General features: G+C 39.6%; 1 protein-coding gene across 1 annotated transcript; it reads right to left on the bottom strand.

Moving 5' to 3' along the window:
• Window positions 1–5,270: 5,270 nt before the first annotated feature.
• Window positions 5,271–9,288, bottom strand: LOC115742785 (cytokinin hydroxylase-like). Its single transcript, XM_030677280.2, has 4 exons — window positions 8,843–9,288; window positions 7,937–8,166; window positions 6,575–7,192; window positions 5,271–5,698 (listed from the first exon to the last, which is right to left on the bottom strand). The coding sequence occupies exons 1-4, from the start codon at window positions 9,138–9,140 to the stop codon at window positions 5,273–5,275; spliced, it is 1,572 nt and encodes a 523-aa protein (XP_030533140.1). The 5' UTR covers window positions 9,141–9,288; the 3' UTR covers window positions 5,271–5,272.
• Between the last annotated feature and the right edge of the window lie 5,989 nt (window positions 9,289–15,277).

Genomic DNA, 15,277 nt, shown 5'->3' with positions numbered 1-15,277 from the left:
ACTCAAATTCTCCTATAAGAAATGGTCTTCCCTGTCTAAAGAGGTTGCTCGATTGTTTGCCAAGGTACATGCTAGTTGTTTGTTTGGCACCAACACAACCATCCTCTTTAGGTGTTTTCCTTTTAGAATAAGTAATTTAGGGCGCGCATGACAATAGTTCTATTTCTCTATTTTTTATTTTATTTTTTTATTCCGGAGAACGAGTTTGGTATAGAAATCTGTTTGGTAATGCAATTTCATTATTCTATTTCGGAAATAAATTTCTGATTCGGAAATAAGTTTGGAACAGAAATAGAAATAAGAATTCTTTTCGGTGCTCTCTCTCTCTCTCTCGCATACGTTCTCCCTCTCTCTTGTGTCCTTGCTGCCTACCGCTCGCCGGTCTCTGTTCCTCGGCTGTCGATTGCTAGTTGTTGGCTGTCAGTCACCTCTCTCGCGTCCCTGTCGGCGATCGCTGTTCGCCATCTATTGGCTACTAATCACCATCTGCCGGCAGCCAATCTCTAGTTCCCAGCCGCTGATCTCCCGTTTCCGGTTTCCGTTTTTCGTTCACCCTATCTTGATCTATTCGGGGTAAACCTGATAATTTTTCTTTGATGGTGCAAATCTCCTCAAAACCAACGCGGCGATGTTGGCGGGGATTTTGAGGAGATATTCACCATCCAAAGTTCAGAGAAACATTACCAGTCTCACTAGACTGGATCACGAGAGGGCATTTGGTCTCATTGCTAACATGTTGCAATATGCGGATTCTCCTGTGAAAAATGTGATCATTGGGTGAATCAATTCCTCAATTCAATTATTTGATATTTGAGGGAAGTCGTAAATCTAGAATATCCTATTCCTTTTTCTTTCCTTTACAATGAAAGATCCGGATGTCAGCCATGCTAAGGTTGAGCTCGATAATGGTGAAGCGACTGTGAGTAGCCTCATGACGATGATGAATGTGGCTGAGAGGAGAACTCTTTGTAGTTATACGAGAACGTTGTGTTGATATAAGAAAAAAATTTGCAAGGAGTCCATTTATACGTAATGCTGTTGGTGCTCTATGCAATCAAATTCATGACCGATGGTGTGTTCGCTTCATTCCCAGTAATGTCACATTGGAGAATGGACCATCGTGAAAGGCAAAAGATGACATTCGTGAACAAACATCAGGGGGTGGAAAACATTATGGTACAAGCGATTCAGGAGTAGTAATAAAATTCTGAATGATACTATCGCCATTGGAAGGTGTTAGAAAGTCCCAACCCAAAAATTTAAGCTCATAAATGGAAGGAAACTACATGAATATAAAGAGTATATAAAATTCATTATAAGGTGATGTGAGATAACAACAACATCAACACCCCTTCTCACGTGCAAGCCATATTATGAGTGGCACATGAAAATTGAAAAATGGGGGGTGGACCCACATATGCAGATAACATTAGCTCTAATATCATGTTAGAAAGTCCAACCCAAAAGCTTAAGCTATTAGATACGGACGTGATTTAATATTAATTACTCTAACACTCTCCTTCACGCTTAATCGGTCTTTTTAATTGCTCCAAAAGAAGGGAGAAGTGCATTGGCTCGGTATGGTATGCTACTCGGACGTAAAGTGTCTTTTGGCATTTCCAAATTTCATAGTAACTCAAATTCACACACTGGCTTGGGCAATTATGAAATAATGAGTGCTCATGATTACGTGTAGCTGACACTGACGGTGTTCTGCTTTGATCAAGACGAGGGCTATCTTGTTTCTATCTTAACGTGGCAATTGCAGGGCTATCTTGTTTCTAATATATGTAGAAAATGCCAGGTTTACCTAATAGATACACGTGTCATATTTGACATAGAGGCTCGGTAAAGATATTTGTAGGCTGTTCTGTAATTCCTATCCCTCTTGTCATGGTTGCTCCTTCATTCACGAAGTTTATCTCCGGTGAAATTGCAATCAACTTCTGTGTCTCATTCCTTCATATGGATTATTAGATTTGCCATGAGTTTGAGAGCAGAATCATTATCTCAAAATAACGCGGTCGGTCCTTTTACTCGTAAGCCCAATATCTTGAACCAAAGTCTCGTATCAAGACTATTTCACAAACGATCTTGGCCATGGGCCTGATATTCCAATTCAGATGATGACAATGCAGCGGTTTATTGTCTTTCTTTCCATGAAAACAACGGTTTTCCTAGTTCTACACGAAATCCTATAAGAGACCTTCTGCACGAGGGACAAATGGTATAATCTGTGTCATAGTAAGCTGTCACCTCCATGTTACAACGTTGAGGTAGAAGTATTCGCAGTTTTGGACAACCTTTCATGTGTAGATCCTTAAGCAATGAACCATCATCTAAAGATGACAATCGCACATCATACCAAGTCCTCGAAGTACAGTACTCTCTTGGTCACTTGTGAAAAACGTTGTGGAAGGCTGGGAACAGCAACTCATCAGACCAAGTCCTCAAAGTACAGTACTCTCTCGGTCATTCATGAAAAACGTTGTCGAAGTCTGCGAACAGCAATATAAGGTACTTTGTTTGGTGGCGCTACTACCTACTCACTCCAGAAATTAAATTTGTCGCTTTTTCCCAGTTGAGACGCTTCTTATTTTCTCATTTCTTCTTCAGCATGTCTAAGACATGGTGATCCCCGGCAATAGTTGCACTAGTCCTCATACCGTGTTCTTCCTCCAAGTTTTTTGCTTTAATTTGCATATCAGCGTCCACGTTTGTACATGGTTTCCTTTCCTTATTTTATTTTTCCGTTTTGTGGAAAGGAACTTTGACAAGTTTACTTTTTCCGTCCTTTCTTTTTTGACCTTGGACCTGTTGCTAACGAGCTGGTTTTGACGTCTTCTTTGCCTAACTTTCATTGAAAAGTGGCATTTTGACCGACTTAAAATATTTATTATTTCCATTTTGCGACTCCTCCTTGGGGAGTCCTTGGTCGATTGAAATAATGCCTTTTTGAGGTAATCTCTGGGAAAAGTGTAAAAAAAAAAGTCCAAAATCTATTGCATTGGTGTCAATCCAGTCCTAAACCTTTTACATTTGTGCCAATTAAGTACCAAACCTTTTGTATTTTTGCCAATTGAGTCAATTTGGCCAAAAATTACTGACATGGACGTCGATTGTCCTACGTGACACAGCTGGCTCTGACGTGAATATTTTTAATAATATATTTTTATTTTTCTTTCTTTTTTTTCTTGCACTTTTTTTTTATATTAAGGCCCGACAAGGGTCACTAGCTGGCATTAGGCGAGGGCCGTGGTGCCCTCACCTGGACAGATTTGGCAAGGGTGTCACGGCCCTCGCTAGCCACAGCAAAGGCCATCGAGCCCTTGCTTGGGGCCGATAGGGGTCAGCTGGCGACCATTGCGGACCCCTATAAAAAAGAAAGTGAGAGAAAAGAAAAAGAAGAAAAAAATCTAAAAAATGTCTACATCGGTGCCAGCCATGTCACGTAAAACAAGCGACATCCACGTTAGTAATTTTCGACTAAAATTGGCCGGATTGTCTCAATTGGCACAAATGCAAAAGTTTCAAGACTTAATTAATACAAATGCAAAAGGTTTAGGAATAAATTGGCATCAATGTAAAATGTTTAGGACCGAATTGACACAAATGTAATAGATTTAGGATTTTTTTGACACTTTCATGATAATCTCAACCGGAAGAATATACCTTAGTAGAGAAATGGGTACCTTTTTTAGTTGCTCTAAAATGAATTTTAGTTTGGGCACTGAATGATATGATTCCAGACGACAGTGACCCTCAGAAGAAGAAGCTGTTTCAAACAAAGCTCCCTTTGCTCGGGGAGATTGGATGGATTTCACCAGCTAAGATATGAGAGAGAATGGATGCATGTGCGATTCCCATCGTGCTTCCCATTGTTTTGAGAAGAAACTTCAAATAAGAGTTTCATGTGCCTTTATTTTTTCAAATAAGGACAAGTGAATGTTATTTAAAATAAGGATTCAAAGTGTCATCATTGTCTCAAATAAGAACTTAAAAGTGAATTTTATTTTAAATAAGGGCTTGAAGTGATTATGTCAATCTCAAAAAAGGGCCTCACATCACTGAATGGTCAAAGGCATTTTCTTCCCTTACTTTTTTTTTTCTTTTTCTATTTTAAAAAGAAAAAAAATAAAACTTAAAAAGAAAATCCCTTCCCTTGTGGCCACCGACCCATCGTCAGATTCGCCACCCCATCGGCACTGGGGTCACAACCATAGGCGGCCAACCCTCCAGCCTCCATCATTCATTCTTTTTTTTTTTTTTCAAATTTTCTTAATTTGTAACCTAATATAACTAAAATTTTGGTTAAAATTATCTTTGGATGAAAGTGCCATTAACCGGCCTGCCATATTTCGTCGGCTGATAAGATCAAGCCTTTATTTTATATAGCCATGACCACTTTATGTTCTTATTTGAAACCAAATCCACTTCATGTTCTTGTTTAAGAAAATGAGGGCACTTTAGGTATTTGGAATTTTCTCTTGTTTTGAGGATAATTTAGTTTTACGTAGCCAGCGGTGAATCTGTGTAATCAAATAAAGTGTGTAATCCACAAGGTGGCTGCTTATGACTTCCTGTTTACCTTCTTATGAAAGCAGTTTCAAATGTTATTGTTATTCTCACTGTTGTTTTTGGCAAGTTTGTATCGTGAAAGATAGGTTCTTTCCAAAGGGTATTGTGTTGGAATTTTCTGTATGCGTGCAGTTTAACATTACAAGAGTCTTTGTTTTCGATCGCAGTTTAACTTGCCTCGATCCTTGATTCCCGCTGTCGACGTTAACTGGGCTCTTGAATTACATTTTTCTGGTCAAATGTTAGCAATGGCATAGCCTAAGATTGACTTAGCGTAATAAACCAAGTTCGCATCTGCCGTTCGTGGAGGATAGTCCATCCATCTTGAGACGGGAATTTGCAGTAAATTGCTTTCTGCCATATAACCTTAGGAAGTTGCACTCTTAAGTGAATTTCAAGCTTGAAACTTCCTATCAATTCTATTGGGAGATGTCATCTTTCTCTTGACATGAAAATACAAAAACAAACTTGTTGAGATGAATCCATAGTTAACACGACACTTTGCACTCTAGAATGGCCATTGCGTCTGCTGCTCCATTTCGAAAATGGTGCTAAAAAGATCGAACACGCAATTAAAGTTCCAAATTGCTCTCGCATTAGCATATCTATAGCACCTACAATGCATTGCCATAACTCCATATTTTACAAGAAATGCCTTGCTTGACAAGATAAACTCAAGACTCATTTTCCTTATCTAAAGAGGTTGCACAACGAGGGGCAATCCACAAGCTGGTCTAAGAGAGAGCATTATTGAAGGAGAATGGCAGTAATTTGGTGAGAGAGAAAAGGAAAACCTAGAGAGGACCAAGGATAAAACAATCTTGTATTCCATCATCATCCAGTTTCTGCCGATGCACATTCGCCCTCCGAACCCAAATGGCAAGAAACCCATCTTGTGCTTGCATCCGCCGTGGCTGTCGCCATCAAATCTCTCCGGCTTGAACTCATTCACATCGTCGCCCCATAAAGTCGGGTCATGGTGCATGGACACGACATCAATCCATATGTTTGTGCTGTCGGGGATTATCACGTCATTGACCCGAATGTCTCCCCTTGCTTGCCTCTGTACATTCGGTGCTGGACCATACAGGCGTAAAACCTCATGCATCACCAATCCCATCTGCAATGACAGGTTAAATCAAGATTCAGCCGAGCATCTCTCCTGCTTTTTTTTTGGTTTAATGATTTTAGTCAAGCAAGCATCTCTTGCCACCTTTGACACCACATCTTAGTCTTTGCAGTTGTACTAGATTAGCTTGATTGTAGTTGTAAGTTGGTCGTGATCAAACCTGGACACAATAACTATACAGTAGCAAACGAAAAACCATGTAGGAAATTCATATCATCTTCTCTTCGTCATAATCTTTAAAATCAGTGGCATATTGCTGGCCAAAATTTGAAACAGAAGGTACTCAAACTTTTGTTATTGCTCTCAAACTTTTGTTATTGCTTCAAGGATATGTGTGCAGTCTCTGAATAGATTCGTTATGTATTAGAGTTGATCTAAAACTCCAATTATTTTGCCATTTCTCAAAGAACTTTCTATAGACCTATTTTACCAGCAACAGAAAGCCAAAGATAAGATGAAGAACATGCGAATCGAATTATTTCCTAAAGTTTGGTTGAGTTAATTATAAGTCCATCAATACAAGTGTTTAAGATGTTCCCCCTCATTTTCCATATGTCTTGACCCTTCTATTTATGGTTAAAGTGTCAAGATAAATTCCAAAGTAGGTCCTGTCAATCTTATATGGAGGCAAAAATCATCAAACCCTCCTCAAAGGCCAGCATAATAACAAGGTGGTTAAAAATAAATTACTTCTATTATTGTTTAAGCATAAATCAAAGGAACTATGAACCCTAACTTAATGCAGTTGCCCAATGGTGATGTTAAATTTTTTTTTAACAGATGACCAACATATCGCAGTTGCCGGACAGCCGCTAAAACTTATCCATTCTTAAAGTGCTCTCAGTATATAAAAAAAAAACTCTCTACCTTCTTAAGTCCAGTAAGCATGCCGACTTCGAACTCTTTATCTCCTACTACTTCTTCAATCTCTTCTCTCAATTGCTTCTGCCACTCTGGATGTAGTGCCAGGAGAAACAGTGACCAGGTGAGCGCCAAAGCTGTTGTTTCATGGCCCCCAAAGAAGAACGTCTTGCATTCGTCCACTAGTTCTCTTGTAGCTAGCTTCTTCTTCAGCCTTTTGTTATCTTCAATGTGACTTTCTTGGAGCAAAACCCCGAGTAAATCCCTAGGCTCATTCCTGGTGTCCGCACTCTTCCTCCGCTCCATTATGAAGGACATTAAAAGCTCGTCGATTTCCTTCCCAAGCCTCTTGGCCTCTAGGGTATGCTTAGGGTACATGAAGTTGTTGTAGGGTACCCCCACACAGCGGTTGGTCTTGAAGAGAGCAACTTGTAGGGCTCTTAACTTCTGAAGAACTTTGGTGCATTCTTGCGGGCCAATGCCAAAGCTTGATTGAGCGATGATTTCCCCGGCTGTTGCCGTTATCTCGCATTCCACATCAAGTTCTGCATGGCCGGAGCTTGTGAGATCAACCCACTTTGTTATCATTCTCTTCGTGGATTCCACCATGATGTTTATCATTTCCTGTTTGCAAGCAAAGAGAATTAAATTAAGAGCAGGTGTTAGCTCCGGATAGTATATGGATTTAACCTAGATTAAACATGTAGACTTACCATGTATTTGATTCAGAGTATGAGATTATGTGGTATTTTCTCCTAGATAAGAGAAACAAAGTGATATCTAAGATTCTCTGCAATAAGTTCAGACAAAATAAACTACAACAGACACACCAAACTAGTGAACCATTAGTCTAGGGTTTTTTGCAGGCTCACTTGTTTTTCTCTTTTGTTATTAGCCCTAGATTCATAGGGAATGAGAAAAACTACCTTCCATGTGCTTCTTATTCTTGCGAAGGTAATGAAAGCCTTTTTATAGAAGCTGAACAGATCAATGTTCAGCATAAAATATTGGGATTTTGACAAGGACAACAGAAAATCTCAGGGAAGTATAACAATAACAGGAACTCTCAAGAGCATTAGAAGGAACTCATAACTCGTTTTACTTAGAATTTCTAGCTTGATCGGTTATGGTTTCACTTATATGGGCAGAGTTAGTGAAGGGAGATATACATATTCTGGACTAGCTAGATGAATCTCTATGGATTTCAGAATTAATGGAATATGTGTACCACTTCTACAGGAGCAACCTTTCTCATATTAATCCCTCAATCACTATAGCAAAGTGCATGAATTATAGTAGATACATTCCTAGAGAAAATCAAAATACTAAGCTGTGACAAAAATTTGTTGGAGAGAGAGCTGGAGGAACCTTGAAATTAGATGGAGAAAATGCTGGAGTTATGATGTGTCTGCGTCGAACCCACTCATCACCTTCGGTCATTATAAGACCATTTCCAAACATTGGCTTCCTATCCAATTTGAACACATTGGGCTTTCCCCAATCTTTACCCTTGACAATGACAGACATGTTTTTAAGAAATTCGGGGTCTGCGATGTAGAGAAACGGCTCAGTGCCAAGCCAGTAGGTGAAAACCTTCCCTGATATTCACAAAATCCAGAATGAAACTAGTTAGTGTAATCATTCTTGCTTCTTTATACATATGTAGGAGGAACCCTAGAAAAGTAGAATTGCAATACAATACATATACTTTTGGGATTGATGGCTGTTGACGGGATATCATCATCATGGCTAAAACCTATGACAAATTGAAATTTCACTAACATCAAGAGATTAATCCTTTTGATCAATAATGAATTGATGCATTTTATAGAGAGATCAAGATTATCTTTTTATGCCTAAAAGAAGAGACGTGTCCATATGCCACGACATATATCTCTCTGCATGTTTTAAGTCTGATGAATTCCTAAAAGTCACCAACCATAAAATCGGTCGGCTATGTGCCTACGAAACTTATGTAAGTTATCTTTTGGTCCAATGACTCTCAATCAACAAAACCGAACACCAAATGGTGTTTATATGAACAGTTTTATGCATTGATAACCACAGATAACAGTTCTTGCTTCTTTTTCTCTTGTAGAATTTCACATTGTAAGGCCACATGAGTAGACATTGACATATGATGTAGTTGTCTTTAGGGGTTTGCCTTATCATCACACCAGTAGGTGATCACTGACGATGAGGTCGATCTTCCAGAATTGATCTAGGGATATTGGGAACAGACACCAGATTTTCAACAAGATTCAGATGACTCACCATGCAACTTTTGCCACTCAGCAAAGTAAGGAAACACAGTGGAATGAATATCGTGAGTCATCAGCTGCTTCAATGAAGATACCTCGGAGACATTGCTCTTCTTTTTCATCTCCATGATATTCCCTAGAGGAAAGCTTGGGGTTGGACCCCCAAACCCTTTTTTCCTCAGCTTCCTTTGAGCTCGGAGTGGCAAGATCCACCATGTGATGGACAGTCTCACAAGAACCATGAAGAGGACTAGGACCAACACTGCTATAATTGAAGTAAGACCACCATGCGACTGCATATGGTGCCTCATCTCTGTGTGATTTGGGAAGATTGATTGCCGTGAAATAATTCAAGATGAACGGGGGTATGAGTGGGTGTTATATAGATGAATGGCTTTCTAGGGTTTCTTACTAAAGCATGTCGGAATGTTGACTACGAAAGCAGCCGAGAGAAAAGTAGACGTGGTGTGCTGCTGTGTAATTTTTTATGCGTCTCTCTTACTGGACTATGAGTACATGTAAAGGCTTTCCATTATTATAAGCTGGGGAACTTCTGGTGCTCATTCTCCCGTTCCTACTTGATTTCTCAATACGCCAGGTCCATTCACATCTCACTGTGGCTCTCGTGTGGACGACCTAAGCCGCAAAACTCGAAACGACCCACGACAGTCTCAACTCCAACAGCACATGGTTGGTTCGCTGCCACTCTCATGATTGGACAAATTATTAATATCCTTCCCCAAGTTATCCTATGGTTGTGAGAGCATGTCCGAAAAAAAGCGCAAGCTATTAACTCTCGAAAAGACCGTTGGATCGGCTTAAGTGGCTAGTAGGAAGCAAAAACTGTACGCATGCCGATTTTGAATAATGTAAATCAATCTATATCTGTCGAGTTCATTCATTCTCAATAAGCTAGTATGTGGAAAGATGTCATATATATATATATATATAGTAGCATATACGATCCGTAAGCAATCGATATTAGGTATTTCAAGAGTCTAGATCGTTTGTCCTTACCCATTAGAAGAGGCATTTTCATCGATTCATCGATGAGTGGCGACATTTTATCTTAGGCCACCGAAAAAAAAGAACCTAAAAGGAAATGATTCATCACAAAAAAGAGGGGGGAAAAGATGATCCTTCATTCTCCTAACCGAAAGAAAAATAAATGAAGTCCTCCACTGTTCTTTCTTTTGAAAATCGTTTGCATGAGCATACACACTCAGTTTCTATCTTCACCAGTCGTGAAATGTATGTGAACATCCTGATTTCCTCCTCTTTTTCTTTGGTCCTGGGCAGTTAATATGTGGTCATACATTTGTGGTCGGTGTTGGACGACTTGCAATATCAACGTCTTTCAATCATCACGGGTCGTCGTCAACAATTTCCGATTCTCTGCTGAATTCCGGGCATATACGATGTTGACACCGATGTGAGCTATCGAAATGAACGTGAGATGTCCAAACTATTCATAAATCCGCGAATTATACAAAACGACTAAAAGATCAATCAATACCATTTTTCCAATTCCTCAGTTCAAGCCACTAAATTTATTGCAGGCAGAAGACTCGTTCTACGAGCCACTCCAAAAGAGGGAAACTGATCCAAAAAGTCTTTTAACATATCGGATTTTGTCAATTTAGTCATAAACCTTTCAATTATGCCAATTGAGTCCTAAATATTTTCACGTTTTGCCAATTGAGTCCATGCGGCCAATATTTTGCTTGGAAGTTGCCAACGTGGATGCCGACCACCTTACGTGGCACGATCGATGCTAGCGGGACGAGGGTGGCCCTCGATTGAGGCCGATCGAGGGAAAAAGGGAAAAAAAGAAAAAATAAATAAAGAAGGAAAAAGAAAAGAAAAAATTAGTAAAAAAACTCAATTTCATTTTTTTTATTTTTCCCTTTTTTCCTCTATCGGCCTCAACTGAGGGCCTCCCTCACTAGATTAGGCGAGGGTTGCCCTCCTTCTTTACCTTTTTTTCTTTTATACTTTCCACGTTTCCCTCCATCGGCCTCAACCGAGGGCCGTCCCTCGTTTGAGACCTAGCGATGGCTGATGACATTCGTTGTCCTTGCTGGCCACAATTAAAAATAGAACAGAAGGAAAAGAGAAGAAAAGAAAAAAAAAAGGAAAAAGAAAAAGAACAGAAATAAAATAAATTTAAAAGTTTATCCACGTTAGCGCCGACCGTGCTACGTGACACGGCCAAAGTCCTCGTTAGCAGTTTCTGATCAAAATTAACCCAGTAGACTCAACTGGCAAAACGAGAAAAATGTTTAGGACTCAATTGGCATAATTAAAATATTTAGAACTAAATTGACAAAAGGGCAATACATGCAGGACTTTTTGGACAATTTGCTCCTCCAAAAGAGAAAGTGGCATGATCTGAATAGTCCGTTGCATCTCCGAATCAGATCTTGGTGAGAACTGAGAAGACTTTCATGAAATGGAAGAGGCAGGAGGAATTTTGTTTGTTCTTGAGTCACTCGAGTTATTTGCTTTAATGAAAAAATCTTGATCCGAATATAACTCTAGATGTACCTTGTTATACAAATGACATGATGATATAACTAATCACTTTGACCAAAGAAGAACAGATGCTTGAGGACTGGCTTGATCTTGTACATTAATTCAACATTAGCTAGAGATTTTGTTTGAAGCTTCTAGATTATTGTTGCCTCTTTTGATTTTGGTTGAATACTATTGCTTCGGTGGCTTGAATCAATCCACCAATGTGATTGCTGCTTCTATTTTAAAGTCCTATTTGTTTTGACCTCATGCAGTATTCCCGCTTTCAAAAGAGAGATATTATATTTTTGGCGGGATTTATTAACGGTTTTTGGTTGTACCGCATTTGTATAGTCCTATCGGAGCAGCAGACCCTGAAAACAAATGTGTTCGCAACTATCGCTAATTCGAATAATGTACATACACATTCCGAAGAGGACTTTTCATTCCTTAAACAGGCAATATACAAATTTCATGAGTTGAGATATGAACTAGTATACAAAGCTTTCTTAAGCAATTACCTTTGCTCCATAAGCAAATAGTTCATCGACAACATTCTTGTGTAAATGGATTTTTCACCAAATGCCAACAAGTGAAGTCTCAATAAATGGTGATCGCAACAATATATTGGTTCTAATGTAACGAAATTCCTTATCAAGTATGAACGATATCGCGGTCCACCGAGATTTTTTATTTTTATTTTTGGTCAGCACATGTGAGGTTAAGGATAGAATCTTTCAGGACATCAAAGTCAAATTGGTCGGCATCGAAATAACGGTGGTCTCTTATATGTCCGAAAGGCACTTGGATCATAGACACTCTGTACACGTGGAGTACGATCTTTTCTCTGACACTGTGAAACTAATTATCTAATTGCATTGTAAAAAACAACAGAGCTGTTCGAGTAAGACACGTGGTGTGTCAAAAGGAGTTTTCGTCTTGAAGATGGCCGGTTGTCATCGGACCAAAGCAAGAACGAAACGTCGAAATCAAACCAAAACGTAATTGCTGTTTCACATCTGATACCCAACAATATGAATACGCATACGAGCATTTATCCCGAGGGTGACATGCCGCTCCAAAAGATCGATCGAATTGTATAAACACGTGAAATCACTCTGTTATTAAGTTCGAGTGTGTGTTCAGACAACTTGAAACGGTTGTTTTCCTTAGTGTTGCTAGTTTTGTTATCCAACCAGAACATCTATTACGTACACTTGCAAATACGGATAATTACCAAAAAATGTCTTAAACCTATAATGGGTGCTAATCCAGTCCTAAACCTTTCAATTCAATTAATTTGGCTTGAATTTTTGGCAATTGCCAATGTAATCATTCCAATCAATTTTGGCTTAAAATCGATGATGTAGGCGCCGATCGCTTTACGTGGCACTCGGGCGCCAACGTGGACAATTTTTGTGATTTTTTTTATATTTCCTTTTACTGTCTTTTCTTTTACATTGTGGCCGACAAGTCTAGGCCTCGCCCAACCTTGTCAGTCGTGGGCAAGGCCGCCCTCGCCAGCTTTGCCCCCACAATGGATAATAAAAAGTAAAGAATTTATAAAATAAAACCTAAAAAAATAAGATTATTTTTTAAGTTGTCCACATTAGAGCTAGCCATGCCACATAGGACGTCCGGCGTTCACGTTAACGATTTCTAACCAAAATTAGCTAGAATGGCTATAATGGAAAATTGTAAAAAGCCAGATTTTATCGGTCTGTCCTGGTTGAGTAGGTAGGCCTTCAAATAAAATGTCATACATAGATGTATCTCTCCTCTTTTTTTTTAGCTGACAAGAATCTAATTAGTAGATTAGGTACTAGCTAAGTTGAATCTTCATAATTCTCAAACAAATTAAGTTTAGTTTGAAGAATAGATGAGGCTCGAAGGGTCATTAAACATCAATGACGCCGCATATAAAATGGAACTTTACACCATGTAGTAATATTAACGGGCCGAAACATTGACCTCATTTGGGCTTATATTCCTACGATGATGATTTCAGCCCAAATTTAGGCCCAAAATCAGCGTTCTCTCGTTCACATTCTACTTCCTGTTAGGAGGAAGGTGTCATTTAATTAATATTCAAGCGCACCGTTAGTTTGCCTTGATGCACATACCCTTAAAATCAACTAAAGCTTTAATGCCATAATGTTTCGATGCGGTAGTATAACTCAACTAGAAACTAAATTGAACCTGTTCCAATAGATCGGGGATCACGCCGCATATTTGATTAAAATTCAAAGACCATATTGAACAAATGAAAAGCATCGGGGATCACATTGCACATTAAACCTAAGTTCAATGATCGTTTGTGTCATTATCCCCGACAATTTTTGTAGCTAGCTAGTCAACGTAGTCACGCGCCTCGAAGATGCATGCGAAGTCATTTCCTTCCTAACCCACCAAACATCTTTTGAATTGTAAGAAGCCGACCATCCAACTTTAACCGAGAGATCACCAGTTTAACCAATCCCTCCTCCTATATCGGAACTGTCAATATCGGGCAAAGCTTGGTGGATGCTTAGCGAACTCACTCCAAGAGATCAAAGTCCTGACAAAATGACCATCTCCTCGTAATTAATTGCCGTAAAGGGCGGCTTTCAAGAAAGTCCCATTGAGCACAACTTCCATCGCTTAGGACGACCGTTTCTTTCCTCTTGGTTCCACCGTTCTCTTCTTCAATATAATTTAATAATTGAAATCTAAGCAATCGGGCGTTCATCAATTTCACATTCAATGTTGAAAATGGAGGTTTTTAGAGAGTGCCCCTGCTTCTAGGGCATTATAGGCCGTGCCCAACTTTGGCCGAGGGGAGTTTAATTATGGAATTAGCATTGATTGTTTTAAGGAGGATGGCCTTTCTAGATATGTTAATTGTTAACAACTGCGTGTGAAGTAAATGTGGGCCTGAACAAATCTTAGTGGGAGGGCTTGGAAGAGGCTAGCAAGCCGCCATGCTGATGATCGGGTCCACTTCTAATGGATGGGTCATACAAAAATTAGGTGCGCTACACATGGAAGGCACAACTTTTACTGGACTGCGTGGGGAAACTTTTATGTTAATCCAAATTGAGCTCACCATATCATAAGGTGATGGCTTTCCTAAGGGGACACAGGCACACGCGAGGGAACAGTGTCACAAAAGTCATAAACATATTGTATCGATGCCTATTTAGTCCTAAACTTTTTAATTATATTAATTTAGTCATAAACCTTTTGATCTAGAGCCAATTCATTCATTCAGATTAATTTTGGCTGGATATTACTTATGTGGATGCTGACCAGCGTGGCACAACCGACGTTGACATAAACATTTTTCGTTTTTGTTTTTTTTTCTCTCTTTTTTTTCCTCTTTTAGTTGGTGGCCGACGAGCGCCGGCCTTGACAGTTAGAGGGCGACCTCGTCGGGTTAGAGGGTGATCTCTCCGGGCATTGCCTAAGTAAGGGTTGGCCTTGTCGGGCCTCACATTGGCCCAAGCGATGCTCGGAGAGGCCTCCCGGGCATAGGCGACGCCCGACATGTCGGCCTTCCCAAATCCAGCAATGGCGGCCTCGCCGGGGTGTCGGTTGGGCCAAGGCGGGAGTTGCTTGGGCCAAGGCGAGGCCAAACGTCACCAAGTGACGCCTGTCCTCACCGACGTTTCCCGTTGCCTCGACTTGGCGTTGTGGCGATGAGGCCAACCCTTGCTAGTCATGGCCGAATTGGCCACTAAAGGAAAGAGGAGAAAAAAAAAAGGAAATAAAAAATTCAAATTTTTTAACAATATTATTAAAAAATGACCCCATCAACCATCAGCCATGTTAGTCGGTGCGCATGTTAGCAATATCTTATTAAAATTAGCCGAAATAACTGAATTGGCTTTAGATCAAAAGGTTTAGGACTAAATTGATAAATTAAAAAGTTTAAGATTAAATTGATATTAATATA

The sequence above is a fragment of the Rhodamnia argentea genome, chromosome 10 (assembly GCF_020921035.1).
Source record: "Rhodamnia argentea isolate NSW1041297 chromosome 10, ASM2092103v1, whole genome shotgun sequence".
NCBI lineage: Eukaryota > Viridiplantae > Streptophyta > Magnoliopsida > Myrtales > Myrtaceae > Rhodamnia > Rhodamnia argentea.
The sequence above is the reverse complement of the archived record's forward strand: the minus strand, read 5'-3'. Positions and strand labels throughout refer to the sequence as shown.